The 26,857-nt window shown below is 43.3% G+C and overlaps 1 protein-coding gene across 1 annotated transcript in view; it reads left to right on the forward strand.

Moving 5' to 3' along the window:
- The window catches only part of adamts17 (ADAM metallopeptidase with thrombospondin type 1 motif, 17), a 273,229-nt gene that overhangs the window by 139,952 nt on the left and 106,420 nt on the right, over nucleotides 1-26,857 (forward strand). Inside the window, exons 14-15 of the mRNA XM_052129527.1 lie at nucleotides 142-269; nucleotides 2,251-2,371. Coding sequence (XP_051985487.1) covers nucleotides 142-269; nucleotides 2,251-2,371 — 249 coding nt within the window. The remainder of the gene's footprint in view (nucleotides 1-141; nucleotides 270-2,250; nucleotides 2,372-26,857) is intronic.

A 26,857-nucleotide genomic window follows, 5' to 3' on the forward strand; every position in this document is an offset into this window, starting at 1 on the left:
GCATTCTAGCCTAAAGTAGAGAAAAGTATTGCTCTTTCAGCTTAAAAGCTTAATTGTAAGATTTTATCCAATACAAAAAACAGGTTTATGTTAAACAAGGTGCTTATGTATGTTTAATGTATGTTTATTATTTCCCCCCAGAAAAGCCTTGTGCTTTGTATTGTACGCCATTCAGCAGGGAAGCTCCGGTGCTAGTGGCAGAGCGCGTTCTGGATGGAACACTATGTGGACCCTATGAAAGTGACCTGTGTGTGAGCGGAAAGTGTCAGGTGGGTAATCATGTTAACTACATATATTTTGTATATTGTCTAACTGGTTTTTATTCACTAGTAAAGCGTATGCCTAGTATACACACTAGTTGCAGATGCTGCAGTATATTTCTAACCTGTTTAAAACCTTATCTGTGGTTAGTCATTTAGAGCCTTTAAGTGTGCACAGGGCCACAAGCTTCATTCTTGAAAAGACGGTCACATTCTGCAGCAAACTGCCTGGTTTAATACAACCACATGACCTCACGAGGGGATCTACACATGTGCTAATGTGCCACACATTTGCAAGAGAGAGAAAGAAATAGGGGAAGATATTGAGAGAAAAAAAAGACTTGAAGGCCTGCAAAGTCAAAGTGTCTGGAAATGATTTTGCCACATTCTCTATAATACACATATTTTATATATATACACACACAAGTGGTTACTGTAAATACTCTTGTACATTGCGGTATTAATCAGACCTGAACATTGACTACAACCATTCATGTTATAATATAAACAAAACTCTGCCTTGGCTGCTCTACAGGAAGTCGAGTATTTCAGAACAGAGGCACTAATTCAGGGTCAGATCTTCCTCTGATTTGTGCTGACCACAATCATAACATCACGCTCATATTGTAAAAGTCTGAATTTGTGGCAAAAATAGCCAGAGGTAGTGAAGGGATACTTTGAAAAAATAAGATCTAAAAAACCCTTTACACTCTATTCATGCAATTCTGCTTTGTATAGACTTTAAGCAAATTAAGTAGGAAATCATTTACAGAGATGGCCTGGATTTCATAAAAGTGACTATTAAAGGCAAGAAATGCTTTGCACACATGATCCAAACGAGAATGAAAGATTATTTCGGTGTAATTAAAAAGATAATATTATCCCAGATTTTTTGACTGATGTTTTTTTTTTTGTGTTTTTCAAGAACATAAGCTCATTGTCTGGTGTATGCTGACTGTGTGTGTGTCTGAGTGCAGTTGTTTGTATGAGTTTTATTTTGTACCCCCTGCTGCCAGCCATTATGATTGCAATAATATTGTATCATTATGTATATATTGTAATATGTACAGTATATTTTATGTTTTATTTGGTGTGTTATAGATAAGTAGAAATCATAACACAATCATTTGCAAAACTGGGTCATGGCATATTTGGTTGCACAGAGACCTCTACTATTTTTGTGTGTGTTCCAATTTGTGCATGCATACTGTATGTGTGTCTAAGGGTTTGTTTTTTTATCGGACATGTTTGTATCAATGATATGAACAATGCAAGTAAGCAAGCAAATACAATAAGTGAATGTGCTTTGAAGCTACTGGATAAACCACATTTGTGTTTTGGAACCATAATTGGGTTAGCTGCACTCAGTAAACCAACTCCACAGAGAGCTCAAAAGCAGCTTTATTCCTTTAACAGAAATCCATAATGACACATTTTGTTCTCTGTTTCAGAACATTCCTGATGTAAAATGAAGAATGACTTCCTTTGAATCCTGATAATACATCTGTTTATGTAGCAACATTTATACTGCACTGATATCACCAAATTCGCTAATGCATTAAGGATGCAATCTACTTGGTCTTGATTTATGTGATATGGCAAGTTCACTAAACATGGTTTTGTTATCCATTAAGTTAAGCCTCCATTTTAGCAATTGAAACTTGTATCCAACGTTTAAATTAGTTAGAGACCAAAATATAATTAATTTAAAAACCCATATCGATAAACCACAATTTTGTTTTTTTGTGATTTTCAACAGAAATGGATGGATTTATTGAATGAAGATAAATAATTGAAAGATATAAATTAAAAAACTGTGCGACTCTGAAGACTTTGACCCATGTTTTGTTGTTAATGTTACAGATGTTACCTTTAAGAGATGAACGATATACGAAAAAGAAACGAAGAGGACAGTAAAACACTGGTTTTAATGTAAATCATGAATCAATAAATAGGAGTTATGCCTTTTGTGTTGTCTCTTTACATGCAGAAAATAGGTTGTGATGGCATTATTGGTTCGTCTGCTAAAGAAGACTGGTGTGGTGTATGCAATGGCGATGGCAAATCCTGCAAGATCATCAAAGGAGACTTCCACCACTCTAAAGGGATGGGTGAGTAAAGGAGAAAAAGATAAATAAATGTGACAGTACTTTTTGGTCAGAAATCGTATTCATTGTTTATAAAGATACATTTGTGTTAAACGTGTTAAAGATAAATTTGACTGAAGGGGCCATTCATACTGAACATATTTTTGCATCTTCTGCTCTGTTTTTCAATAGTTTATCTATTTAAAAATGCATTAAAACAAGCATCTTTGACCGCTGCACCGTGTCTTGCCATTTTGTCTTCGTCTCATGCAGGAGTGCCTCGTTTTTAAGACGCGGTGTCAAGTGAACTCTAATTTTAAAAAGAAAAAAGTATTGAGACATCTGTGTTCTGCATTTTACACCCCATATAGCTTTTTAGCACAAGAATGTGTTTGGTTTGAATGGGTCCAAAGGCAGCATCCCACTAGCTAACTAAAAACATTGTTTTTGCTGAAATCTCTTTTGTCAGAGTATGTGGCACAGTATGCAACATTTTAAACAGTAGTATGCTACACTGTTGTCACACATCCTCCTTATCTTTTTGTAGTACGATCATGGCTCATATTGCTTCCAGTTCATTCATCACATTGGAAATGGGAGGTCAAGTCAAGCACATTGCAATATGGGGGATAGTATTCCCTTCTATTTACCATGTTGGTTTTGTGTCTCTCAGTCCCCCGTAGCCATTGTAAGAAGGTTTCTACGTGTGTGATGTCGAAACCCAGAGCTGTTCTCAAGTGTTTCTCATGTAAGATGCATGGTTTTGTGAGTGTGTGTGTGTTTGTGTGTCCTCTTTCAGTCAGGATGTTTATGACTCAAACTTTTCTTTGGGACTAACACCCAATCGCTCTTGAAGCCCTATTAAACACAACTTTAGGCTGTACAAGCTGACTTTCAGCCTCAGAAGCTCTGACTACTTGATTAAATTCAATGAAACATAACCTAACACGATATAATATAATTAATTTTAATTTGTTGAACTTCCAGAGACTTAAGGCCCTTTCACACGACTGGCTTCAAGAGTTCAGCATCCAGCTCAAACCAAGCGGCATGCAATGCATTAACCTTAACATGAAATGTTTTGCACATAGGGCTTTATTTTCATAGCATTACTAGACACAGTGCAACGACTGTGCACTAAATCTTATAAAATTTTTGTGAGCGCTAATTATAAGCACAATTTTTGTGCCAGTGTAAAGCACAAGTAGGAATGGGTGGGAATGTTTGTGCTATCTTTCAGTTTTTGCGTGCAAAGCCATTTTCCTAAGAAATAGCACTATGACGTCTGAGAAGCAAGTCTCAGCGCAAAGTCAAACTCAGTTCCTGAATTTGCAGTTTGGGGATTCCAGCAGATGATATTAAAGAGCTATCAGTCACTTTTAAAACCATGTATTTAAAACAATGTATTTTAAACCACTTATAAAACCATGCATGCAAGTAGATTAATAATAATAACAATAATAATAAATAATAATAATAATGTTTATTTTGTAATGGAGCTCAAGGAGGCTTTACAAAAATGAAACCTAAAAAAATAAACAGAGATACAAATATACATGACAAAACAATGAAAAATGGGAGAGCAGCAAACCATCGAGTGTCCCGTAACAACGTCAAAAACGCAGATGAGACCGTTAAGAGAATACATACATTGCTGTCTGGAGGCAGGAGGAAACACAAACATCCTTTGTAGTATTTTAAAACTGTAAATGGATAAATGGAAAAGAGGTGAGAACTGGCTTGATGATATAAATAATAGTTTGATGAAGTAAACAAAAAGACAAACACACAAAGGTGTCGGACAGCTGCCCGTAAATCTCTCTCTCTCTGTCCCATTGCTGTCTCCAGTTGGCCTTTATTCCAAACTGAGGCTTGATTAGCCTGATTAGTAGCTCGGTGTGTAGCATCACGACCTGGCCCAGCCCTCCGCCCTGTCACATTTTTCCCTTGTTCTCTCAGGCCGGGGAGCCCCTGGATAAGGGAGGTTGACAAGGGGAGGGAAATAAAAAAAATGGCGTCGCAACGACGATCGTGCCAAATTAACAAAAACATTTTGAAAAAGAGGGAAAGGCCAACATGGAGCAGAAGTGGGAGAGAGAGAGAGAGAGAGAAAAGACTGGTTCTCCGATACGCCGTAGCTTGGTCCTCGGCCACTCCTCCACCCTCTGATGGACAGCAGCCGCGCCTCCCCGGACGGATTGGAGGATGGAATGCCCCACCATGTTTTTTGGTGGGCGATAGGGGTCTCCCCCACCCCTGGCAGGGGTAACCACTCCAGGCGGTTGATTAGAAGCCCCTCCTTTCCTCACAGTCGGAGGCCGATCCTCCGCTTCCATGCGGCCGGGCTCCTCCGTCCTCCGGCGGGTGGTGCTCCGTTGGGGTGTATTGTAGTGGCACTCTACTACGGCGCATCCCTCCTCCTGCCCGGATTTTGGCACCAGTGTAAATGGATTTTAGGAAAGGAGGCGGCAAGAACCGGCTTGACAATATAAATAATAGTTTCATGACGAACTAAACAAAAAGACAAACAAACAAAGGTGTCAGACAGCTGCCTGTAAATCTCTCTCTCTCCTGCTGCTGTCTCCAGTCAGCCTTTATCCCTCTCTGAGGCTTGGTTAGCCTGATTAGGGGCCGGGTGTGTAGCATCACAACCCGGCTCCGCCCTGTCAAAAACGCTAAACACCATAGCACTGGAACGATGGCAGACAAAAAAAAGAGCGAGTTCACAGCAAGATGCAAAGTTATTAAACTTATGACATAAACTGTCCATATTTCAATATTCTGAATCCTGACTGGCTGTTTATATAAAATAGCGTGTCAACTAATATGTAAGAAACTAAATGACTTATCCAAAATTGTATCCTCGGCTGGATCAAGTCTCTCTTTAAAATGCAAACGTTCACCGGAGTCCCTCTTTTCTGAGGAAAATGTGGACCCTTCCAAACGCAGAGAAAAGTGAATGAACTTATGATTGAAGTTGGATAACATCAGACGGGAGGTGTAACAGAGAGATTGAGAGAAGAAATGCAGTGGCTAAAGAGACTTTCTCTAGAATGGGCAGCCTTCTTTGTAATTTACAAATCCCCATGGAAACAACACTCAGGGTACGAGACTGCTATGTAATGCCAATTCTAAAATATGGCTGTGAGAGTTTGTTGATTTCAAAAGAAATGGGAGATTGGTTACAGGCAACAGAAATGCGATTCCTGATTAGCACCTCAAAGGGGGCAACTCAGGAAGATCTGGAAACAACAACCTGAGGTTTTGAGCCATTGTGTGAGGAAAGAAGGACTGGAGTATTTATTTTAAACTGGAAAGATTGAGGGAAAGAGAAACAGAGGGCGGCAGAGAAAAACATCTCTTCAGAATATTGTAAACTGGCTTCTGCGACTGTCAAATGATAGGAAGGAGTGGTATTGCATGGTCGCCAATGCCATTGGATATGACACTTGAAGAAGAAGTATACTCCCTGAAATTTTACATTATTTCTGCTGTGTTGGCTTATTGTTGGTGTCTATCCTATGACCTTTGTTATCTGGTATGTTCACGCACATGTGCTTTTCTCAAAAACTTACAAGAGCGGCGTTTATTTGTTTAAATGGCCACATTAAGCCATGTTCTCCTGGAGCAGTATTTCCCAACCCTTTTTCTGCCACGGCACACTTTTCACAACTTAAAAATTCAACAGCACACCACTATCCCACATAGGCCAACCATCGTCAATATTTTTCCTTTAAAAGAACTTGTCCGTGTTTTCTGTCTGTCTTAGTGTGTTTACTTGTAATGTTTGAAATTCGGCTATGCAAAAAACAATAAAAAAGTCACATTGGTTGGCTACGCTGTGTGAGGTCACTGGTGGCAAGAGCGCTAAATGGGTGATGAAAAGAAAAAACAACAAATATGCTTCTTTTCTAATTTGTAGATTTGTTCTTGCAATGCTACAACAAATTACAGGGATGCAAACTCATGATGGGAAAATTGTTAAGACAATTACTGGTCCATGACTTTTTTTCTGGGGATATTTTTTTTTTTTAAAGAATAAGCTAAAAGCACCAATTACAGAAATTTTAGTGATTCAAGTTTACAATTGTGCAAAATTAGCTGCAAAATAAAGTACTCACAGTATTTTGGTGAGGCTTGCTTCTGTTTCACAAATTTGTAAAAATTGTATTAACCTGAAATGTCACTAGGTGGCAACAAATGAGCGTCTTGTGTGTTATGAGTGAGTCATTGAATCATTTTGAGTCATTCATTACCGATATCTACCAAGAGACTTTAGAGTGTTTAAGGCTTAAACTTTAAGCATTAAAAGAACAAATCAGATCTATAGTCTTCAGTCTGAGCATTATTTTTCATCCAAAAAGACAACAATAATAGTCTAATAATATTGAGTTTCAATTACATCCTTACCTTCTCCTTTATTAATACTTGCATGGCTACAAATCTACTGACTTCAGTATAAGAATTATAAACACAAAACAGATCTAAGGTATAATTTTCCTACAGCCTATTTAAACTGCTGAGCATGGCTTTTATCAGAAAAGACCACAATAATAGACAAGTAATAATAATTTTCAGTTTCAATAATGTTCTTTCGTCATTGTTAAGTGCATTTCACATGAGTTGAGTTGAGGCGTTAACGCTCCGTTCAACGCCAGCGTTAAGCACCACATTGCTCTACACATGACGAGTTGCAGAAAGCGTCACAGCAGTGTGAATGTAGGAGTTTGCCACGTAAAAAAGTGGGAGGTGTGCACGATACACATTGAAAACATGTACTTGGAAGAGAGAAAAAAGCTTGCATTTCCTTTGATAGCAGAAAGTAATAAAATGTCTAAGGTCTAAGCATTTTCTTGGTGAATTTAAATTAGTTCTATAACTGGGGTCTCTGATATTTGTAAACAGTAAGGTCATATTTAATTAAGAAATTATGAGACATTCAATGTCACATATGGACAGTTTTTTTTAAATATTTCTTGTTGCTTAGTACTCTCAAAGACGTGTGGAAAACGGTGTAAAGTGGTGTCACTTCATAGACTTCAATGTATTCTGCAGCGCTGACTCGAGTCATGTGAGAGACCCTTTACGCGTATAAATATCACTTTAAAGGGATCAATGGAAAGGAAGAGGCGAGAACCGGCTTGAGAATATAAATAATATTTAAATACGAATCTTAAACAAAAAGACAAACACACAAAGGTGTCAGACAGTTTTCTGTACATCTCTCTCTCTGTCGCACTGCAGCTTCCAGTCGGCCTTTATCCCTCTCTGAAGCTTTATTAGCCTGATTAAGGGCCAGATGTGTGGAATCATGTGAAGGGTTCAAAGTAGGATGGTGCTACTGAAACTAGTTTTCTCTGCTTAGAGGTATTTTAACAGATCTTCAAAAGTAGGTTCTTATCCTATTGAATGGTCTGTATCTCATTACTTTCCCTCAGGATAGAAAGTGCAACAGTTGTCACTAAGAACTTTGGTTTTTGAATTATATTTCCATGATTTAAAAATTAATAGTGAGTTTTAAAAGTTAAAAATCGTGAACCAAACCAACATTCAAACTTTGATTTGAATTTAAGCAGAAAAAATGTATATATATATATGTGTGTGTATATATGTATATATGTGTGTGTGTGTGTGTGTGTGTGTGTGTGTGTGTGTGTGTGTGTGTGTGTGAAAGTCAGAAAAAATTATGAGTAAATGAACTACTTGAATGAACCATAAATGACAATTTAAATCTATTGACTGACAGGCATTGATTATTAGGACAATTTCACAAGTAATTTGGTTCATATTTTCCTGGAACGCTTTAAGGTCAACAGATTTGGTGTGCTGTCCATAACTGAGGGGCTCCAACACAGGACAGGACTTGAGGTCTGAGATCCTCAAAAAGGTATAAAATAACTTAAGGACAGCACAGTTTCAATTAAATAATAGCTGTGATAGCGGCGGCAGCCTCACGTTAGAGTCTGCCCAGAGACATAGTATATGTCTATTATAAAATCCAAATAAGGGAAATTAAAATGGATAGGATGAGGTGAAAAATTGCATCTGTAAGGACAGCGTAATGGTATACAGCTAAGCAGAAAGCACACCGCAGTTACAGTGTCGCAGGAGGCTTAGTCACCCAGCTCAAAAAACACGCCCACAAGTGTAGCACCTGGACAGCACATTTGTGCTGATTAGAAGTATTGAGTCAATAAGCAGGAGCACTGCAGTTGCAGAAGGCTCCGTTACACTGTCAGAGAAGAGGACACAGCAGTTGTGGAACCGGGGCAGTACAGATGCTCTGGTAAGGAGAAGGGGATTTGCAGTTGTAATGTCAGCAGCTCATTATAGCTGTGGCATAAACTGATGGCAGCATAGACAAAGGGCTTCAGCGGAAACATGGTGAAATACTGCCCCACAACCAAAGCTGAACATGAGGTCAGTGCAGCATAAAAATGTGAAGGCTAGCACGCAGTGGGGAGAACCCCTGTTGCACAACCTGAGTTACAAGCGGAGTACAACATTAATGCTGCAGCTGAAAGTAGACCATTGGGAATAATATATGCAACATATGTGAGGTTACACAACTTAAGTTATTGCATGGGAAGGCCCTGTCTGAATTTTCTTGGCTGATCTTCCAACTGAGTTTGGAATGCAGAGCCCATTAAGTATATAAAACATGATAGCTCATAACAGTCCAAATCAGGGAGCTCATTGAAAGGATGCCAAAGTACAGACTCATCCCCATGGTCACCCAAAAGCCTGCACGAAAAGGTGCCCTCACAAAGATGCACCCCTTAACTGTAATATGAGCTGGATGGTTTATTTGTCATGAGACAGGTTGATTCTATTCAATACTGACAAGGCAAAATTGGAGTAAAGATTTACCAGTATGCTGGATTTGAGAAGTTAAGATATAGATGTTCAAAGTCAGTGTCTTTGCACCGGCTGTCTTTTATTGTCCACAAAAGTGTGAAAGTGGAGCCCACGAGGATGTCACACTTCTCATTGAGTGTGCTTGAAACCCGCAAGGGGGTGTGCACGGCCTGGGTCTGGTAAGCCAGCGAGATGGCATCAACGACCCAGTGAGCTAACCTCTGTTTGGAGACAGCATTCCCTTTCAGCCATCCACCAAAGCAGACAAAGAGCAGCGTGCAGTCCAAATAGTTACGCAAAGCACGTACCGGACACAGCAACGAAAGGGCTGGGTGTGCCTCCTCCCGGGACAGTGCTTGGCGCCTTTAAGGAACCTGATAATCAAGTCATGCTTACCCAAGGACTTGCCATCCACTGCATCGTGGTGGGCTGCAATAGCGGCTACATACACCTTCAAGGTGGAGGGGGACAGCCTCCCCTCCAGCCTCTCTTGCAGGAATGAAAGCACTGACCGAACTATGGAAAGAATACCAATTCGCAAACAAGCGCCACTTCAGGGTGTAAAGTAGACTGGTGGAGGGGGCTCTGGCTTGGTTGATCGTGTCTATGACTGCAGATGGTAGATAACTCAGATCTTCCACGTTCCATCCAGGGACCAGACTTGGAGGTTCCAGAGGTCTGGGCACAGCTGCCAGAGGGTGCTCCGTCCCTGAGAAAGAAGGTCCTTCCTCAGGGGGATTTTCCAGGGAGGTGATGTCGCGTGGAGCGTGAAATCCAAGAACCAGGTCTGGGTGGGCCAATAAGGAGCCACCAAGGTAATCTGTTCCTTGTCCTACCTGATCTTGTGCAGCACCAGTGCAAGAAAGCTCACTGGGGGAAATGCGTACATTCGCAGCCCCCGGGGCCAGCTGTGTGCCAGCATGTCTGTCCCGAGAGGTGCTGGAGTACCAGAGCGGGCAGTGAGTGTTGTCCTTGGCGGCAAAGAGATCTACCTGTGCCATGCCGAATCGGCCCCAAATCAGCTGGACCACCTGCGAGTGGAGCCTCCACTCTCCGCTGGGTGAAACCTGTCATGACAGCACGTCCACCATTGTGTTGCGGTTGACAGGGATATGACCTGAGTCGCTGCTGACTCCAAAGGAGGAGATAGCGGGCGAGTTGTGACATATGATAAGAGCGCACGTCGCCTTGGCGATTTATGTATGCTACCGTCATGGTGCTTTCTGAACAGATCAAGAAGTGCTTGCCCCGAATCAGTGGGAGAAACCTCTGCAGGGCAAGGAATACAGCCAGCAACTTTAGGCAGTTGGTGTGCCAACGCAGCCGGGGCCTTGTCCAGGAGCCAGTGGCAGCGTGCGCAAGGCACACGGTGCCCCACCCATCTGTGGCGACCACGACGTATCTGGACACCTGCTGTATGGGCACTCCGTTCCAGAAAACAGAGGTCTGTCCAAGGATTGAAAGTCTGACAGCAGGAGGGGGTGATTATTACACGGTCTGTGTGTGCTGCGGCTCCATGCCCATCTCAGGAAATGCGACAACGGCAGATTCCAAATGAGCCTCTGGACTTGTTTTAGAGGAACCGCTGTGCCGGGCTCGAAGAGAGCGAGGTGAGGCGCGCTGTCATTGAGACTGAGTCTAACTCCATGCCAAGAAAAGAGATGCTCTGAACCGGGGCGAGCTTGCTCTTTTCCCAGTTCACCTGAAGCCCTAGATGGCTCTGCATAGTAACTCTCGAGAGTGAGCTAGAATGAGCCAGTCATCGAGGTAATTTAGTATGCGGATGCCCACTTCCCATAGCAGGCAAGGGCTGCCTCTGCAACCTTGGTGAAGATGCGAGGGGACATTGAAAGGCCGAAGGGGAGGACCTTGTACTGATACGCCTGGTCATCAAATGCAAATCATAGAAAGGGTCGTGTCGAGGCAAGATGGAGACATGGAAGTGTCCTTCAGGTCTATTGCTGCAAACCAATCTAGCTGTCGAACGCAGGTTAGAATCCGTCTCTGCGTTTGCATTTTGAACGGGAGTTTTTGTAAAGCCCGGTTGAGAGCTTGCAAGTCCAAGATTGGTCGCAACCCACCGCCTTTCTTGGGTTTGATGAAGGCTGTAGAAACCCTTCTTCACCTCAGCTAGAGGGACGGCCTCTATCACATCCTTGAGAAGCAGAGTCGTGATCTCTGCCCGTAAAGCGCTGTCTTTTCTGCCGCATACGGAGGTGTCTGCCAATTCTGTCTGCCAATTTCTCATTGGCCTTTTCTCAAGTTCAGAGGTACGCTAGGCTCACAAGGAAGACCCCTTGTGTCACTTCTTTCGACAAAATGTCGAGTGAGTGACAGAAGGGGAACTTAATGTGTTCCATTTGGGATGATACTACACTTTGAAAATTCATACACTACATGGCGTGTGTGTATAGTATATAAATATTGCATAGTATATATACAGTGCATAAATATATAGTCACCTTCTTACACTTGTAAAGCTAGGATAGAAAATTTGAGCAAGCAAAAGGTATTAAATTTTGTTGTTAGGTTAAATCTCTGGATCATCTGAGTAACAATCATACACATACATATACGATATTTAAAGAGCTGGATGGCATTAATAGTATGGCATATTCATGAAATTCTATTGAATGAGACTCTTGGCTTTAATAAAACAACTCTGGAGGTTTTAAAAAGATCCTTAAAATCTAGCTTTTAAAAGATCCGACCACTGTAGACTCTATATGCATGAAAAGTTAATTCAATTTATCAGAGAGGGACATTTGGTGGGTATCTGAAATCTGGAGCAATAAAAATCTATCCAGGAACTATTTTAAAGTGAAAATCTGTCTGATAAACACATTTTGTGGTTTATATTATGACAGAAATTCTGTATAATGTTTTTATCCAGTGTAATTTACATTATGTGATATTTCTAGCGCATTTGTTTATGTTATAAAGCATGTGAAACGAGACCAGGATGGTCTTTTTGACTGGGTTATGTAATAGACACTGAATAAGAATACTGTATAATAGCAGCCATATCAAGTGTGGCAACTTTTATTTATTTAATAACATATTTATGTTATAATATCATTATTATGTAGACACATTAGAGTGTATTAAACACATTTATATACAGTATGTGAAAGTTATGAAATTCATATTTATTCTACAATAGGCTATATCCCCTGAATGCCAATCAGCATAACTATGTTACAGACATTGTGAGGTATTCTTAATGAGCAAATTTGTCAAGAGAAGAAACTTTACACAAACATCCCCCTCAGTGTGTATCGAGCACGGAGTAGTAAACACTGTGTAAGGAGCATGTGAATCTTAATGCAGCTACGGTTAGCTATCAGGCGTTTAAAAGGATCATTCACATAATTGAACCCATTTACGTGCACTTAAGAAAATGGCTTATTTGGATGCATTCTGAAACGTCAACGTGAAAAACATTTTACGGATTAAAATAAATTCGTTCAACACATCTTTCTTTTTATTAATTTCTAGTATGCAGTCATGAGGAGTAAAAACAAACAGTTCTGTAAAATATAGATACCAAGCCCCAGGGATAAGAAAAGAACCGAAATTGATAATTCACCTAAAAATACAAATTCTTGCATCAGTTACCCACCCTCATGCCAACCCAGATGTGTTTTGCTAACTTCGGCAGAACACAAAATTTTTTTTTTAAAGTATATCTCATATAGGTCCATACAATGCATGTGAATGGTTTCCAGAACTTTGAAAGCCCAAAAAGCATATAAAGGCAGCAAAATTTATCCTTTTAGATTCCAGTGGTTAAATCCATATCTTCTGAAGAAATATGATTGGTGTGGGTGAGAAACAGATTAATATTCAAGTTCTCTTATACTATCAATCTCTTACCTTTGACCACACCCGACCAGTAGGTGGCAATATGCAAAAAAAAGTGACTCACCAAAAAACTAAAGAAAAAGAAGATAGAAGTGAAAGTGAGCCAACAGTAAAATATTAATCTGTTTCTCATCCACACTTATCACATCGCTTCAGAAGACATGGATTTAATCATGGGAGTCATAAACATTGTATGCTGACTTTTTGATTTTTAGAGATTCAAAGTTCTGGCCATAATTCACTTGCATTGTATGTTCATAAAGAGCAAAGTCATACTTCTAAATATCATCTTTTGTGTTCTGTAAAATAAGAAAGTTTTACACATCTGGGATGGCATGAGCGTGAATAAATGATGAGATGATTTTCATTTTTTGTGTGAACATCCCTTTAAGAGAGCAGTTACAATAGCTTAATTTGGCCAATAATGTACAAACAGCAATTCGTATTTCAGCTCCATCCCCCTCAGTTCAAAATACCAGCCAATAATGATTCAGCTGGGGGAGTGCTGCATCCTCTAGCATTACAGTACACAATATGGCATTTTTATTTAGCTATATACAAGTACAGGAAGTATTGTCTGTGCAGTCAGAATTGAGATGGATTCACCTTTGTGTGCACGAAGGATTTGTCCAGAGCTGCTATGGAAGAGGTATGTCCATTTCCTTAGAGGATATACAGTATATAGATATAAAATATTTTAGAGAAAGAGTGCCCAATGTATGTTTGAATGAGCTGTATAGAGAGATCTCAATGGCATTTGTGCTGGAGTACCGTGTTCTTGAGAACAAAGCTACCTTACACTACTGACTGTTCTGGAAAAAGAAATATAGAAGTTCTAAAAAGTAGTGGTCGCTAAATCGAAAGGTAAATCAAACAGAGTTGCTATGGCAGCTCCTGTTCGACATCAATATAACTTGAGATGAGGAACAACTTGCCAAATGAGGAGCAGCATTGAGTAGAGAGCCATGGAACCTGTTGTAGATGAATGGATGCCTGGTTGGGGACAAGTACTGGAATATTCGGTACCAGTGCGAGGGAAGCAGTCGCTTATATGTCCTTGGGATATGATTGACAGGCCTAGATGAACAAGGGACTCCCGAAGTTATGTTTGAAACCTTATAATAATTATTATTAGAGTAAAATATTCAGAGCTACAGTATTTTGAAAAATATGTAAATGTAGATTAAACATTTAGGAAGGCTGACTTGATTAAGTTATTCACAATGTATTTTGGGAGTGGGTGTTGTGATTTCCCTTTCCATGGGAAATGAACTTCTCTGAATGGTGGATCTCTCTTGAGAATTACAGGTAGTTTAGTTATTTACAGGGAATATGGCTTTTAAAAATCATGTTTGAAAATGAAGTGGAAATCACATTGACTTTTGGCTTCTACGGCAACCTACTGTATATCTGTTATGACTGCGGGAAGCAGGAGAAGGCAGACAGGGGTTTAGGATCCAAACGCAGTTTATTCGTGATAACACAAAGTAAACAAACTCAGGAACAAATGAAAAGATCCACGATGGGAAAAACACAAACTAGAAATACTGGATTTAACACAGGAGGGGTGCAGGAGTGACTGGGCAGAGAACATCCACAGTGGGCAGGGTAAACCTGAAACGACAGACAGCAGGGTAACCTCGGACGGAACAGACAGGGAACAGGGTAACCACGAGCGAACATACAACGATGACATTCACGTTAACATACAATCAACGAAAGACAGGGACTAAACCAAAAACCAGGATATATATACATGAACATAGAACTAAGGGGCCAATGAACAAACAGAACACCAAACAAGATAACGAGGGAAGAAACAGAGGCAAGTGGCAAGTTAACGAGGGACAGGTGAAAGCAATGATGGAAAACGAATCGGTTACTAACGTAACCTCGGTTCTCTCTAGATGAGGGAACGAGTATTGCGTAAGCTAGCTTACGCTACGGGAAAGAGTCATCTTTTCTGAGATATTGAAGCCAAAAAATTATCCTTAATTTTGTATCCATTGTCAACGCAGTGCGGCAGCTGCAGACCTTGAGCGGGCTAGCTAGCGAGCTCATTGGTTGCTCTGCGGCAACTGCTGCAGCCTATAGACGAGCTTGGGCGAACTCGCATCCAATGAGAGGCGTCCGCGCGCTCACTGCATCAAAGCCCGCCAAAAAGGGCGTGACTAGAGTGCATATAAGCATAGTTCCTAGGCTGGAACCCTGGTTTTCATTGAATGAAGCGAAAAATTGCTCGTGGCGCGAGCACGGCCGGTTACGCAATACTCGTCCCCTCATCTAGAGAGAACCGAGGTTACGTTAGACATATGTGTGGCAGCGGGCTGGAAGCCCAGCCCGCTGCCACACATATGTCGTGAATGGAAATCCCGCTGGACCATGCCCACGAGGAGGCCATGCCTCTAGTGGAGTGAGCCTTAATGCCTAGCGGGCATGGTAGGTCTTTTGATGCGTACGCGGCAGCAATAGCGTCCACTATCCATCTGGACAGTGTCTGTTTCGAGGCGGCGAGACCTTTGGTGCGTCCTCCGAACGAAACGAAAAGCTGCTCGGAGCTTCTGAAAGATGCGGGGCGCGCAGTATACAATCTCAGTGCTCTGACTGGGCAAAGGAGATTGGCGTCGCGTTCACTATCAGATGCTGGTAGCGCCGACAAGGAAATGATCTGTGCTCTGAAAGGAGTACCGACCACCTTGGGGACGTAGCCGTGTCTAGGCTTTAAAATGACCTTGGAGTCACTTGGTCCAAACTCAAGACACGCAGCGCTGAGAGATAGCGCGTGAAGGTCTCCCACCCGTTTAACTGATGATAGGGCAGTTAGAAAAACGGTTTTAAGTGAGAGGTGTTTCACATCCACGGATTGAAGCGGTTCGAAAGGGGGGGCTTTCATAGCTTCGAGAACTATAGAAAGGTCCCAGATAGGAACCGATGGGGGGCGCGGTTCATCCTTCTAGCTCGCCTTAGGAAGCGGATGACCAGCTCGTTTTTACCCTGTGACTGGCCGTGCAGGGGTTCAGCGAACGCCGCGACGGCCGCCACATACACTTTGAGCGTGGATGGGGATCTGCCCTTATCCAGCAGCTCTTGTAAAAACACGAGCAGCGGCGACACCCCACATGTCCGTGGGTCCAGGTCTCTGTCGGTGCACCATTTTGAAAACACAGACCATTTTGACGCATAGAGTCTTCTTGTGGAGGGGGCTCTAGCGTGTATGATGGTGTTTATTACTCCTTCTGGCAAATCGACGGGTAGTCGTTGATCACCCACGCGTGTAGCGCCCAGCGCTCTGGGTGGGGATGCCAGATCGTTCCGCGAGCTTGCGAGAGGAGATCTGCTCTCACTGGGATGGGCCACGGCGCTGTCAGTGACAGCTGCGTAAGCTCCGGGAACCATGTTTGATTCTCCCAGCGCGGGGCTATGAGGAGCACCGAGTGGCGCGTTTCCCTGATCCTCTGCATTACCTGTGGCAATAGCGAGACGGGAGGGAAGGCGTAAAGCGGGTGGTTGGGCCAGTCCTGGGCCAGCGCGTCCTCGCTTTTCGAGAAAAATATTGAGCAGTGAGAGTTCTCTTCTGATGCAAAGAGGTCTATCTCTGCTCTGCCGAATATGCGCCATAACGTCTGGACTGTTTGAGCGTGCAGGGACCATTCCCCTGGGGGAATATTGTCTCTGGACAGTCTGTCTGGGCCGTCGTTCAGGTGGCCTGGCACGTGCGTCGCCCTCAGCGAGCGCAGGTGGCGCTGGGACCAACTCAGTATGCGTTTCGTCAGATGGAAGAGGTTCCTGGATCTGACACCGCCCTGACGGTTTAGATAGGATACCACAGACCTGTTGTCCGAGCGGACCAGGACGTGGTGACCCTGAATGATCGGGAGGAAGCGCACGAGCGCGTACTCGACCGCTATCATTTCCAGACAATTTATGTGAAGGAGCTTTTCCTGAACTGACCATAGGCCAAAAACCGGAGAGCCCTCGCGAGACCGCGCCCCAACCCGTGTTGGACGCGTCTGTCGAGATGACTTTTCGGCGAGATACAGCTCCCATCATCACTCCCCGCTGATACCACTCGGCCACTGTCCAGGGCTGCAGAGCTGAAATACAGGTCTGAGTCACTCTGATTGGCTGGCGGCCTGTGGCCCAAGCCCGGCGAGACGCACGGGTGTTTAGCCAATGCTGAAGCGGGCACATGCGCAGTAAACCCAGTTGAAGTACTGCTGCGGCTGAGGCCATGTAGCCTAGCACTCTCTGAAACTTCTTCAGAGGTGTGAGGCTGTTCATCTGAAATGACGCGGCTAGTCGCTGCACACGGCGCGGCTGTGTAGATAAGCGAGCCGTCATTGCCACTGAGTCTAGTTCTATTCCAAGGAAGGAAATTGTCTGACTGGGCTGTAGTGAGCTCTTGGTCCAATTGACTGCAAGGCCCAAACTGTTCAGATGACTGAGGAGAACTGTCCTGTGAGACAGAAGCTCCGTATGTGATTGTGCCAAAATCAGCCAATCGTCCAAATAGTTCAGAATTCGCAAACCCTGACTCCGCAGGGGTGGGAGCGCCGCGTCCATGCACTTCGTGAAAGTACGGCGTGCTAAGGACAGGCCGAACGGAAGGACGGTGTATTGATAAACCTGGCCGTCGAAGGCGAATCTCAAGAATGGCCTGTGACGGGGATTTATCTGAATCTGAAAGTATGCATCTTTCAGATCGAGAGAAATAAACCAGTCGCCCTGGCGCACATGCGTGAGGAGTTTGCTGGTTGTAAGCATTTTGAACGGTCTTTTTGCAAGCGCTTTGTTCAAAACACTGAGATCTAATATTGGTCTGAGGCCGCCGTCTTTCTTGGGGACAAGAAAATAACGGCTGTAAAACCCCGACTCGCTCAGGGGAGGCGGCACTCTCTCTATGGCCCTTTTGCACAGAAGGTTTGCTATTTCTGAACGAAGCATGCACGCTGCTTCCGTGTTCACAGTAGTTTCGAGCCAGCTCTGAAGCGAGGAGGACGGCGATCGAACTGTAGCAAATAGCCCTGTTTTATTGTGCTTAACACCCATTCGGATATCCCTGGAATATCTTCCCACGCTTTGAAGCGTAATGTTAGAGGGTGAGTGGCCAAATCGCTCTGATTGCCGCACACAGCGCGCTGAACAGAATGTGTGAGCCGCTTACTGTGCTTATGCTGGACTGCTCGCAGACAGCATGGACAGGCTGTTCTGTGAGTGACTTCCCGATTGAGGTGAATGGGGAAAGAGTCACGTCTGTTAAGTGATACGCAAGCATAGTCACGGGCACGGGACTTACATACAGAGAAGTGTTTGCTGGCCGTGTGACAGAGCGGGCAGAGAATGGGCGCGCGCATGTATTCGTGAGCGCATTTATTGACTCTAACACTCGAGTGGTTCGTAACCGCTTTTGAGTGTGCTCTGATGGGGACACGGAATGTGTAATGCTTGTGTGTAGGGGTGAACACTGGATTGTGGGCACATTTTCTACACATAAGGCTGGTCGTGTGACAGAGCGGCCAGAGAATGGGTGCGCGCACGGATTCGTGGTTGCGTTTATTAACCCTAACACTCGAGCGGTTCGTAACCGCTTTATGTGAGTGTGCCGTGATAGGGCCACGGGATGTGTAATGCTTGTGTGTAGGGGTGAACACTGGATTGTGGGCACATTTTCTACACATAAGACATGTTTGCTCTCTGGTATGGACACGGGATGTGTAATGCTTGTGTGTAGAGGTGAACACTGGGTTGTGGGCACATTTTCTACACATATGGCATGCTTGCTCTTTACCAGATTTATTTGGGTCGCCGTGAAAATGGCGTTTGAGCGCAGGCAAGCGGGCGTTAACACCGGCTTGTTGGCTGCTGAATATACCACTGTAGTAGCCTGAAGGAAGGGGACTGACTGGGGGCGAAGCTTTGACGGTGGTCCGGCCGCAGCGGGACTGATCCGTCGTTTTGTCAACAAAGCTAGGAGGACTTCGGTTGTTCAGGTTTCAGCGCAATTCTAGTCCGAGGCCCGCGGGGGGCGGCGGTCTGCGGCGGCTGTCTGAGCGCGATCGAGGGAGGCCGCCCTGTCGACGCTGAGAAGTCTGGCTTTGTTGAGCTGGGCGCTGTGAAGAGGCTCGTGCAGGAGGCTCACGTGGGCGGCCTGCAGAGGAGCTAGCGTGATGAGGCAGAAAGAGATTCATGGCTTGTGTGGCTTTTTGGACCTCTGAAAACCGGTCAATGATACCACTCACCGCGGAGCCGAAGAGACCGGTTGGAGAGAGCGGTGCGTTGAGGAACGTAGAGCGCTCTGCTTCTCCCATGTCGGCTAGCGTTAGCCACAGATGTCTCTCGGTCACAGTCAGCGCGGCCATGCACTTCCCCATAGCTTGGGCTGCAGCTTTGGTAGCGCGGAGGGCGAGGTCCGTAGCACTCCGTATGTCTGCAACCGCCTCTGGATGCCTGCTTTCCTCATCCCACTCCCGCAGAAGGTCCGCTTGGAGGATCTGTAGGACGGCCATAGAGTGCAGAGCAGATGCAGCTTGGCCGGCGGCGGAATAGGCGCGGCCAACACAGGCGGAAGTTGTTCTGCAGACCTTAGACGGGAGCACTGGTTTAGACCGCCATCTCGCGGAGGGCGGGCAAAGGTAGAAAGCAGCCGTCAAGTCTGTTGGGTGCCTGCTCAAGGGGCGGTGACCACTTGAGCCCGAGGCGGTCGACGGCCTGTGTGAGGAGGCGTGTTAGTTCCCCTTCGACTCCGGCGCGGGTCCTGCTGGATTCCTGGGCCGAGGAGGAGGCGTGTGAGCCTGACCACTCCTCGCTGTCCGAAGCCATGATGGAACAGCCCTTATCCTCTGCTTCTTCGTCCGAGATGGCAGCAGAGCAACCGCTCGGCGGCAACTGCGCGTCCCGGGTGGGCGGGGAGGGTGAAGGCGATGCTCGAGGGATGGGCTCCGGCGAGGCAATCGCTTCTACCACTGTTTCCGGCAGCCCTTGAGAGCGGCGCTTTTTTCTGCGTGGCTGAACGGAAGGTGGCGCGGCGGCTTTGGTCCTGAGCGCTTCGAGTCGAGCCCGCAGGGTCGACATCGGCAGCTCCTCGCAGAGATCGCATCCGCCTTCGGCGAGGGCGAGCTCTGCATGCCCCAGTCCCAGGCAGAGAGCGCAGATGATGTGGCGGTCTCCGGTGCTGAGAGGAGCACGCACAAGTGGAGCGAGGCATCATAAAAAAGACGCTCGTACTCTTTTGTGAAGTTCTTTAAGAACTAGCTTGCTTTTAAAAAGGATACGTCGCCGGATGGCGTAGCTCGCAGGACGGCTGAAGGTGGCGAAGACGGCCGGCTTCTTCGAGCGCTGTCCACGCTTGCTTGATGCCCCTCGAACGGCGACGCGGCTTCCGGTTCAGTGATGCGAAGAGCTTCGCTGAAGAGATGAAAATCAGTGTTCCAGCCTACAAACTATGCTTATATGCACTCTAGTCACGCCCTTTTTGGCGGGCTTTGATGCAGTGTGCGCGGACGCCTCTCATTGGATGCGAGTTGGCCCAAGCTCGTCTATAGGCTGCAGCAGTTGCCGCAGAGCAACCAATGAGCTCGCTAGCTAGCCCGCTCTGCAGCTGCCGCACTGCGTTGACAATGGATACAAAATTAAGGATCATTTTTTGGCTTCAATATCTCAGAAAAGATGAATCTTTCCCGTAGCGTAAGCTAGCTTACGCAATACGAGAGAACCTCTCGTAAGAGAACACGAACGCAAACAAAGAAACTATGGAGTTACATAAGGGACAAAAGTGAAAACTAAGGAATGCAAAAAGTGACGAAAATGGTAAACAAGAGGGAACAGTGAAACAAGACAGGGTAACCGTTACAATATCACTGCTTAAAAATCTTGAAGCTTATGTAGGGCCTTTGAAAGTTTCATATGTAATGCTAAAAATCTATTTCTCAATGGAGAGAATTAATGGTATTTTTACTTATAGAAGCCTACAGTTTCACTGTAATAACATACAATAAGTAATGAACAATGAGTACTGTCGGTGAATAAATATATGCAAAATCTGAATCTTAAGCCCTCTTTGTATTATCCTGGAAGAAGTTCTAAATATGTTTTTCCAGCTGTAATCAAGTCTACATTAATGATCCATCTGAATGCAAGCACATGTTTAGTTTTAAATATTTAGCCAGATTAGTTTTCACAACAAATCAAATACAAATTGAAGCGAAGAGTCCAATGTTTTTTTATTTGTTTTAATTCCTACAAATTAAGGGCAATAATGATTTATCGACTATCAATATGATGCTTAACATAACCGGACACGGGAGCATTCCACTTGAAACAAAGATTGTGCTCACTCCAAATGCTGTGATAGTTGTTACAACAAGTAAGACATGACAACTAGCTCTACAATCACCCATCAATCTCCCTGACATGGTCTGATATACTGTATCATGCCTATGCTAACTTTTCTAATATATTGCAACAACGATAAATATAAATATGAAACAGCGCAACATTAAATTCAGTTTACAAAAATGAGTTTGTAATCTAATTAAATGTGATGAGAAGGACTGCAAAATATTACAAAAAAGTTAATCGAGCATTCTGATTTGTCCTACTTGTGTCTTGTTAACATTAACCATTATTAATTTAATCGATCGTTCATTTAAATGACAGCCAATTATGGAAGTTCCTATAAATTGAAATCCCTATTCAAATGTGCTGGGATATGAATGAGTGGGTATGTTTGTTGTGTGGTCTGTGTGTTTTACACTAATTGTGAAAAGCCAGGTGATTATGGGCAGGCCCAAATGGAATCTGCAGACTTGTTTTGCATTTTCTGCACTGATTTTGAGGGAAAATCTGCTGAAGGGATTTACACATGGTGATATTTGTAAAATGGAGCTGAAATACTGCACTCTTATTGGTATCTGAAAGCATCATGAGAATAGCCAAAATATTTAATAAACAAACATGCAAGGAATGTATAGAAACAAGGTGAGGAATGTATAGAACCTCTATGAATGACAGATTTCACAATTATATGGAAATCTGCTGAGATTTCTGCTGAGCTGCGCGTGTGCAGATTCTGTCTGGGCCTGGCTAGGGGTGGCATTTAACATGGGTTTGTTGTGGTGGTGGTGGTGGTGCTCTTTTCTGTGTGGAGAGATAACCGCATGTTTGTGATTATACTGGGAGGAATATGGCGAGTAAAATGGGATGGTACAAAATGTGGGGCGTTAAAATAAACTTTATTTTCTTAAAAAGTTTAGCTCTTTTACAAGTTTGACCAGTTCAGACTAGCATCCAAACCACAGGTCAAATAATCTCAATCAAGGTGTGACATGAAGACCTCCTCCCCTGATGCCAGCAATGCCCTGCTCTTTGAATCACTGCCCTTCCTAGGCTCCCGAATGGAGTGGGCAGGTGAGAGAGGAGGGGCAAATGGCCTGTAGCATGTGATGAGACACACCTGGAGTCAATGAAGAGCCCCACCACTGTGCGGCTCCTTGGGGGACTGGTCTCTTCATACTACTGTCCTTCCAGGTCCACAAATGGAGCTTGGAATGGTCCAGAACAAATAATGCCTCCTACACATTACACAACTTTCAAAAATGTCGGTGGTACCATTCATATTACACAACTGTCTGTCTTGTCATGTAAGTCGTAGGGTTTTAAAATTAATCGAATTGGCGACAGGGGTGAACGTCTTACAAAACATTTCACTATTGACAAATCCCTGATGACTCTGCCTGGACTCGTTTCACAACAAAATGCACGCGAGAAGTGATACGAGATACAAAAACAAATGCATGATCATATGTTATGCATTTCAGATTATGATCTGAAATGTATGTTTTTAATTGTATGTATGTTTTTAATTGCCTTTACATAATATGTAAAGGCATCATATATTTTATTGGTTTCAATATGAAAAAGTACCTCCTACTGAAAAATGTACCTATATGCTTACCTGACTGTCCAAGAGAACTGGCAATTTCTCTCCAACTCTTCTCTATCTCTCTACCCGGTTTTGGTACAGTTCAGAGGAAACATCAAATAAGCACTGGTGCTCCTTCCAATGTTCCACTAATATTTCCTCCATTTCTTCAGTCCATTGAGACTTTATTGATACTGCAGCCATGCTAGTTGATGTTCTGTTGCATGTACATCAGGACTCCTCCCACTGAAACTTCCCGTGTCGGCCTAAAATCGGGACTAAAATTGTGTAGTGTAAACTCTGCATAGGATGTGTTGCCAGACCCACCCCCCGGTCGGTCCTGGGAAGCTGAGCCACTCTGAAGTAGATGCTGCCAGTCATGCCTCGGACCAAGGATGGGGAACAAGTTGCAGACCCCACCCATTATACCTGGACCATGTCCTTTCATCACTAACTATCCTTCATATAGTAGCAGTGCACTGCGAGGACTCCTCTTTGTTTTGGACACCATCCCCCCTTTTCTTCATTTTATTATAAATGCCTCTCCGAGGCCTGACACCACACCCACTCTATCTGACTCTTGCTCACTCTTCCACACAGGGTCACATTAATTTCAATTTTGTTTGGCTGTGTATAGAAGATCTTTGCGAAAACAAGGTGTTTTATACTACTAACCATATCTGTGATGCCATAGATCACAGCAGCAAAGGTCAAATTGGAGCTGCCCTGTTCTCTACCTTAAAATGAGCTCAACTGATTGCAATTACTCAGAATACACAAGACCATTTTGTTACCTACTACTCTCTTTCAAGGTCCTTTATATCTACCCAGCAGAGGTAATATATTTGTTGATGAACCAGAGGACAAATATGAAACGTAACATTCTGAACGTGGCCAGTGTGCATGGAAACAAAACTGATTTGTCATTACTGCCCAGATGCTTTTTGACACCATTGTTGGAAGAGGGGAATGTGTTTGTTTTATAAGAAAATGTCCTGATTCCAATCACAGTTTGAAATCTGACCAACTTTGATCTCAAATCAACAGACAAAAGTAAGATTTGGCTTTACACAGCAAATGAAGGCAGAGAAAACAATGGAATCTATTGGGTGACTTAACTAGATCTGGCATAAGGCATACTTAATTATCCTGGCAGTGGCTGCTGATATCTACTGAATATGGAATGAGTTTGGCTTCTGTCTGGTTTGATAGGCCCATACAATTTAGCCATACATATAGGGGTGGGAATCAAGAACCAGGGGTCAGCTACATTAAAGAAATACCTTTTAAATACTAATATATTTGTAATAGATTGGATTGTTTAAAAAAAAAAAAAATAATTGATTGATCCAGTCATGGATGCTGATTGGTCAATAGTTGTGCTTTATTCCTGATAAAGCACAGCTGTGACCTCTTAACAGAAATTATATTTGTATCATTGTGCAGCACCCATAGCTTATTGTTATTTTTATTGCATAACAACATTCTCTTACTGATTACTGTCAGGGACTATCTTCTAATGAAAGAATGGCATTTAACAATTTTACTTTTATAAAATCAATAAGGCATGTGAGGCTGTGCCATATTGTAAAAATAGTCACGACACTTCACTTCTTGTTATGCCCAACAACAACCATCAGCCATGACTATATTCACAATATAGCACTGCTTCTCAGACATTGTTTCTTGAATAAAAACATTAACATATGTTACCTAAATAAATTTGTTTGTTTCGTATTTTTGTTGAATATGTAGTGTGGACTTATTAGGAAGTGGGACATTCTTCTTTTTTAAATATTAAAATAATTGTTTATGGAATTCTTAATGAAAACGGAATAGTTAAGTGTCAAATTCTGGACTAGAATCATAACATGCAGTGCACATTTATGATTAAGACTAATGCTGTTGGTCCTTTCATCTCTGAAGTCCTTATAGAAACAGCAGTATTATTGGCAGATGGTGCTTGACGTTCCTTCCCTCATGCGGACATTATCGCAAGCATATAAAAAGGAGGACAGCGCCATTTCATCAGAATTTTATAACATCTCATGTGCTCTGCAAGCCAAACTCATCACTTTGTTGTTTTGATAGTGAGAGGATTACTTTTAATCTGTCTGCTGCGCTTCCAACGTTAAGATTAGCTTTTGCACTTCACAGTATTCATGTATCCTTTGCACTTCACTTGTGCCCCTCCTCTTCTAGGCTGCCCAGTGCTTCCCTCCAAACCGTGTCAGCTTATGTTTTGATTGGTTGAAAAGGCTTATGCTGTGTTTGCCCTATAAAGTTCGGCCCTGCACACCATAGCAGTCCTGCAGGCCTACCAAGCAGACATTTTAAAGGTCATGGATGAATGCGGCATGGACCCCTATCCTTTAAACAGCTGTTATGCCACTGATTTGCTGCTCTGGGCTAAGATCATTGCCCAGATCGTCGGCAGATCTATGGGTATTCTGTTGTCTGATTAGCATCACATTTGGCTGAATTCCTGATGGTCTGCAGACCTTGAAATGGGGAATAAAGCCTATGGAACAATTCAAGAAGGCTCGTAAAACACTTCCCTGTCCCCAATATGATTCTCTCGCTCTCCCCAATGTTGTATGCCAGTAACAGCACAAGTAACCGTCACAATCTGAGGAGATGGAATGCAAGCACAGGGATCTGTTGCTTATGCACCTGGAGCTTTTGAGTCAATTGGGCAAAGAATAGCTTGGTGCAAAGTCGGAAAGTTTCCTTCTTTGTAATGAAACTCGACTTGTTGACCATGTTGGTGTGTTTGAGAGATGACCGCATTTAGTCAGTTATCCAATGCTTGATGAAGTTCATGCCAGGAGTAGCTTTACCGCTGATAGGATTCCAGCGGATGTCCAGGTTGATGGTCATGGAAGCCACTGTACCCCCTTTGGGTTTGTCACACATGAAGTGCTGGGTCAACTCGAGAGTGTTTTGTCATATGTGGTGACGAGGCAGCTCAAGGTTTTGGAATGCGTTTTCATTGCCTGGTAGTCCTCCCAAGGCGATGATCTAGCGCATTGCTTGATGCAGTCATTGTTTCACAATTGCGACTGGATGAAGGACATTCTCCATTTACTCACAAAGTTTATGCAGCTGCCATAGCAGCGTGACTTGAAACATTGGGGGGTTTGCCATTGTGCAAAACACACTTTTGGTCAGTAAATTCTTAAGAGGAGCTAGATTGCTGTGGCACTCTCGTGTTTATATTAGTGGAATATGCCCATATTTCACTACCCTGCTTGGCCAGCATGATGACTTGTAGTGTTTTTGCCTGGTTGTTTCCTTCAGAGATTTTCACTACCCTGTCGTCTGAATCAGTAGCATGGTATTATGGTATTCCAAAAGCATGAGCTACTGAGGCAGCATTGAGAGACTGACTTGATAAGGAATGTCAAAGTTTCAAATGTAACATTGGTTCTCTAAAAAGAAGGAACAAAATGCTGCTTAGGTTGCTGCAATACTGATAAGGGGAGAAGTGACAAACACAATCTGCCAATAGGATTGGTGTGATTCTATACAGCTTCAGAGATCATGACTTATGTGAGGACTTCCTATTGTGTCAGCTACTGACACAGCATCTTGTTTCCTTGTTTCAGGGAACTGAGGTTATATTTGTAACAGAGACATTTCCAGCTTCTTACTTGAAAAACTGCAAAAGAAAAAAACTGGCACTAAGTTAGAAGTTCGTTTCCTTGAAACTTGAAAACTTTTGCAACAATTCACAGCTGTGATGCTGGTGCATGATGTCATACAAGCATGTAAACATTCACTTTTAAGCAAATAAAAAACATAAATTAATATAATTTCCTTCTTTACTTGATAATTAAACTTGTTTAGCAAACATTTGCAGAGACAGG

This window comes from Xyrauchen texanus, chromosome 1 (assembly GCF_025860055.1).
Source record: "Xyrauchen texanus isolate HMW12.3.18 chromosome 1, RBS_HiC_50CHRs, whole genome shotgun sequence".
NCBI classification, from domain to species: Eukaryota; Metazoa; Chordata; class Actinopteri; order Cypriniformes; family Catostomidae; genus Xyrauchen; species Xyrauchen texanus.